Source organism: Atta colombica, unplaced genomic scaffold (genome assembly GCF_001594045.1).
Source record: "Atta colombica isolate Treedump-2 unplaced genomic scaffold, Acol1.0 scaffold155, whole genome shotgun sequence".
Taxonomy (NCBI): domain Eukaryota; kingdom Metazoa; phylum Arthropoda; class Insecta; order Hymenoptera; family Formicidae; genus Atta; species Atta colombica.
Window position 1 is genome coordinate 1,433,890 of NW_017259245.1, and position 5,132 is coordinate 1,439,021.

Below are 5,132 nucleotides of genomic sequence, written 5' to 3' on the forward strand. Positions count from 1 at the left end.
CACACACACACACACACACACACACACACATAAAGATTTCAGAATAAAACATCGAGATTCATCAAGAAATATCGCTATGTAATATTCTTATGCCACGCTGGCTTTAAGACTGAGGAAGATGATTTAGAATGCCGAAAAACAATACAGAATTAAATTCAGATATAATAATTTGAACGCTCTTACAAGAACTTACTATTTACCATTTATCTATTCTTTGATGATAAGATTTTCTTAAAATTGTAAGTCATTCGAATTATAATTCGAATTATAATTCAAATTATAATTCAAACATTATCAAGATGCCTAAAGCCAGCGCTATTATTCGATAGAATATTTGGCATGCTTTCAGTCATGTACGACAATGTGTGTGATTAATATTTAAAGCAAATAAATATATATTCATCATAAATAATTTTATAGAAAGTAAGATTTATAGAAAGTCTTAAGAGAAAGAAATTCTTTAAGTGTCCTGCTTTGGAGATCTAAGATTTTTGACATTCAATGAACAAGATAATATCATTTAGAGATACAAATCAACAAAATTCTATCTTTCTCGACATTCAATGAATAAAATAAAACATTTGCATCAATTTGTATCATTAAGTACTCTAAGTTTCATTGTAAGTTATTTCAACGTGGCAGCTAATAAACGTTATTCCAACGACGGTCGAAGAATCATGTAATCTGGACGGATCTTGGTACCTAATCACAACGCTAAGTTAATTCACTTGAATGCATAAGTACTTTTTTTTAAACCCTACTTTAAACAGGAGGTAAACGATTATAAGTTGCATAGCTTTTTACGCAACAACCTGAAACGAAAAAGCAAATGGCAAGTACAACGACTAATATACCGATAAATATATAAGCACGTAGCAGCGGGAATCTGTCTGGTAACCACAGAATTGTGAATTCAACGGTCTTCTCTTGAGTATCTGCAATATATATATATATATATATATATATATACACACACACACACACACACACACGCACGCACGCACGCACGCACGCACACACACACACACACACACACACACACACACAGACTGATGTAATTATAACCGATAATAAATCTCGAGAAATTTAACATATTGAAAAATCTATACCTATATACGCAAGCCCGTAACCCATGTGTGGCGTACCCATTCTATAGGAACAGGTGGGTATTTGTATTTCGTGAATATCTCCTACATCCATTCTTAATTGGTACAGAAGCGTTTCATAAGGTGACAAAATCCAAACATCGCTTAATTGATCTGTTGCCGTGTCCAGACTTATTTGCATCGCTTTGTGTTCGTGCGCAGTAAAAATGACTTGCGGCGATAACTCTTTGATTACCTATAAGATCAGACAGTGATAATTCAAGATAATACAGGATAAATCATCAAGAGTTTCTCTTATTTTATAATAAAAAGTACATTTTGTACGAAACTTCCAGGCGTAAACAGCAAAGGTACATGGCTAAGAATAACATTAGTCGTATTTCTTTCCGCGTAATCATTAAGAAATGCATCTTTCGGCGCTTCCGGCATCGTGCGTGTCAATCTATTTACCTAAAACAAAATATTTACCAATTTATCTCATAAACAAAAGATATCTAGAAGAGATTATATCTAGAAGATTTGCATTTACTTTGAAAAAGGTAACAGTCTTGTACACTAAAGTGTCTGGCTGAGTATATGCGAAATTAAATCTCTTGTGAATGTTGGGAGAAACACGATCGTTCTCACCTCCAATATCATTGTCGCCTGGTAAATAAATTTTCTAAAAAAAAGACAAGACTAGCAATAAAACATAGTTTTCACAAGAAAGGAAAAAAGAAAATTATCTAATTAAAATAAAATACCATTATGTCATCTGGCATCGAAAATATTGAATCTAATCTCCTCTTGTACTTTTCAAAATCTTCTGCATTAGCTATATGACCTTCATCCATAAGATCACCTAAGAAGGCAATAACGTGCGGCTGAGAAAATTTTAATGCTCTCGAGAAAGTCTTCTCTAAATACCTGTGCAACAAATTACAAATGATCTGTAAGGCTTTCTATTCATTACATCTATTGATTACAATAAAATTACTAGATGTTTTGCTGATCATACCTATCACTATCCCATCTTGCTATCCATGAACCAAAGTAATTCTCATATTTTTCCCCGAGTATTTGAGGATCTGCGACAAGAAGAATCTTGACGCACTCGGAACATTCGCGCATGGTCCACTTGAGCTTTTGTACTTCATATACGAGAAATTCATTGTAAAATATTGTCACAAGAACAATGATACCAATTGATATTACTCTGTGCTTCAACCTGTTTAATATAAATTATTAATCATTTATAATTTTATTTTTTATACATTATATTGAAAAGTAACTCTTAGATCTTGTAACTGTTGCAAAACAAAAACAACAGTCATTGCTAGTCACTTTATATGATCACGATCCATTTTATATCAATTGATAAAATGTTTAAACAATATAAATAAAACAATCTTTTTTTAAATTAAATTTTGTTTAATATATTTTTTTATTATTAATAACTTAATTTTACTATCTTATCTTATTATAACTCATTTTACTATCAAGTTTTTCATCAAATCAAGTATTTATTTGAGATAATTCACAGAGCAGATTTTAATTTTCTGTTGTGTAAAAAATAATCGTTTATTTGAACTCGAATGTAATGTTTTTGAACGATTATTACATACACTTGTTAGACAATTGCATAAAAAAATTACCTATTTCGTCGTAACATTTCTCCGTAACTTACAGCATTCTACAACGCTGATTAAAAAAACTCAATGACGCAGTCTTGAGTTCGTTCATCGGTATATTACGGTTGATATCATCAGCTTTAATAGCAACTAGATCGTTGGCACAGCGTGATGACGAGAGGTTAAATGGTCATCATGTGCACACACAAGATGAATTTAACTTTTTATTCCATCTTATCGCTATTGATCCCTGAAACCTTCGAAAACAAACTTGCATTTTTATATAATTAATATAATTATCATGCAATGATCGGTACGCACCGTAATCACTTAAAAAAAAAAGAGAATTGTTTACTACACGCTACATATTCAGATCAGGTTATGTTCCATTATTCACTGCTACTTACTAGTTGCTAGTGTAAATACTTGGACACCTTTTCAACAACTTAGTGTGTTGGTGATTGTCAATGCGTGAATTGTCAATTAGATATAAGAATAATAAATATACAGAAAATAAAAATTATCAACATTATAACTTTATCACTTAAATTTTGATTAATTAACTATTTACTATTCAACGTTGAAAAAATATATCAAAAATATCTGACAAAATTTTTTCAACAAAACTTTATTTCCAAGAAAATCAACTTTGTAATTAAAAGAAATAAAAGAGACTTTTTTAAAATTTAATCATACATGTGTGTAATAAAAAATGTTAAAGAATAATAACTTCAATATAAATGACAAAATTTAATTTTTAGTCATCCGTTTGTATAATATCTATAAGAAAACTAAAACTTATTGTATGAAATGATCTTATTTTAATACTTTTCTTTTTCATATAAAATTATTCTTTTCTCGATGCATCAATAATATTATATCTTTTAGCTTGTGAAATTAAATTAAAGCAAAATATACCAACAATATATCAATTAATATATGTATATCTTACAATTAAAATCGATTCACTTTTTATTAATTAGCCGTCGTTAATACCGTTATTATTGAGGTGTACCGAATTATTTTACGAAAACTGTTTCAATTGGGGGGGCCCTCCTCGTCAGTAGTCGGCCCTGGCCACAACATATGCGAGTGTTTACATGCGCCGTCCGCAGCTCGCTTCCGCCCATCCACGACATCCACCGACTACCAGTACACCTCAGTACACCTACGCGTTTGTATAAGTTTCATTTTTTCAGGCTCCTATTGGAGAGCAAGGACGACGGCAACGACGACAACGTGTATCAAGTGAGAACGCATGATCTCTATGAGAGAACGCGCAGTTTAGTGAAACGAGAAAGAGAAAGAAATACAAAATCCACCGTAGCGTTGTGCGATCGCCGTAACGATGGGTAGCTACGCGAGCAGGATCGCGTCAATATCGAATCTAGCCGTGCACAACGTCTACCGGGGTTGCAAGCGAAAATACATAGAAGAGTATGACTGTGATTCTGAATCCGATTACATCGAGCGGACGCTGCATACACCGAAAAAGTAAGATCGCTCGGCCGGATTTGCATCTATCTCGGGCATTTTATCTCCCTTTGCTTCTTTACTGTTCGACGACAATTGTCATTTTATCGCATAGAGCTTTTGTATTTAAATCTCATATTCCGTTTATAGGAGAAAATTATTGACAACGGCGCAGTACATATACAAGACCCTGTTCCAAGAGGAGAAAGGCAGTGACATAACTGTTCTCATACTTGGACGTGCATGGAGATTGCATAAAGTTTATATTAGTCAGGTATGAGTCATTCCTATGTGAACTCCCTCTCTCGATATCTTTCTTAGGTCACGAAATTTCAATAACAGATCTTTCGATATGAATTTAACTCTTGGTAACTGATAGTGAGTCTATCGGATCCACTTAATTGTAAATCTCTTGTAAAAAATGTTTAGCAATTTAATTTTTTTTGTTACATTTCCAAATTCCAGATTATTAAGATTTAAACTTAGTATTGATTTTTTAAAATACGAATTATATTACTTTAATTCTTTAATTTTTAGTGCTTTTTAATTAACATTTAAATTAAATGGATTTTATGGATCCAGTGCCAGTAATTGTATTATATTTTGGTGTCAACATTTGAGATGTTAAATATTCAATTAAAATTTGACATTATTCCATTGTCTGCTATAGCTCTTTGTGTTTTAAATTTTTTAAAATTTAAAACGTTAAATATATTTGGAAACAAGTAGAAGTCTTGTAGAAATTTAAATTTTATTAAAATAAAATTTATTTGGAATTAAAAAAGAAATAAAATTTTTTTTTTGTTTTGCAATTATTGTTTGCAAAAAGTTATACATTTTAGCTTATAATATTAAATTCTTTGTTGTTGCTGATATAATATTAATGTAGTTCTAATATTTTTATACACACACATATATATATATATATGTACATATATATATA

At 31.1% G+C, this 5,132-nt stretch overlaps 2 protein-coding genes across 3 annotated transcripts in view; one reads left to right on the forward strand and one right to left on the reverse strand.

Moving 5' to 3' along the window:
- Positions 1 to 472: 472 nt before the first annotated feature.
- LOC108685628 lies at positions 473 to 3,113 on the reverse strand. Of its 2 annotated transcripts, none has more exons than XM_018190509.1 (8): positions 3,038 to 3,113; positions 2,741 to 2,956; positions 2,104 to 2,313; positions 1,850 to 2,012; positions 1,636 to 1,767; positions 1,422 to 1,556; positions 1,110 to 1,341; positions 473 to 935 (listed from the first exon to the last, which is right to left on the reverse strand). In XM_018190509.1, the coding sequence occupies exons 2-8, from the start codon at positions 2,755 to 2,757 to the stop codon at positions 763 to 765; spliced, it is 1,062 nt and encodes a 353-aa protein (XP_018045998.1). In that variant the 5' UTR covers positions 2,758 to 2,956; positions 3,038 to 3,113; the 3' UTR covers positions 473 to 762. The 2 variants fall into 2 exon arrangements, with proteins under 2 accessions (XP_018045998.1, XP_018045997.1); XM_018190508.1 differs by having other exon boundaries at positions 2,741 to 2,973; positions 3,038 to 3,104.
- Positions 3,114 to 3,704: 591 nt separating this feature from the next.
- Positions 3,705 to 5,132, forward strand: part of LOC108685625 (protein germ cell-less) — a 3,547-nt gene continuing 2,119 nt past the window's right edge. The window contains exons 1-2 of the mRNA XM_018190501.1: positions 3,705 to 4,210; positions 4,340 to 4,463. Coding sequence (XP_018045990.1) covers positions 4,065 to 4,210; positions 4,340 to 4,463 — 270 coding nt within the window. The 5' untranslated portion in view covers positions 3,705 to 4,064. The remainder of the gene's footprint in view (positions 4,211 to 4,339; positions 4,464 to 5,132) is intronic.

Bases quoted from the DNA above. Each gene is read 5' to 3' on its own strand.
- LOC108685628 (XM_018190509.1), bottom strand. The intron at 2,013-2,103 runs GTATGATCAGCA...TTTGTTGCACAG, and splicing joins GCAAGATGGGATAGTGATAG to GTATTTAGAGAAGACTTTCT. The intron at 936-1,109 runs GTATAGATTTTT...TATATATTGCAG, and splicing joins TTACGGGCTTGCGTATATAG to ATACTCAAGAGAAGACCGTT.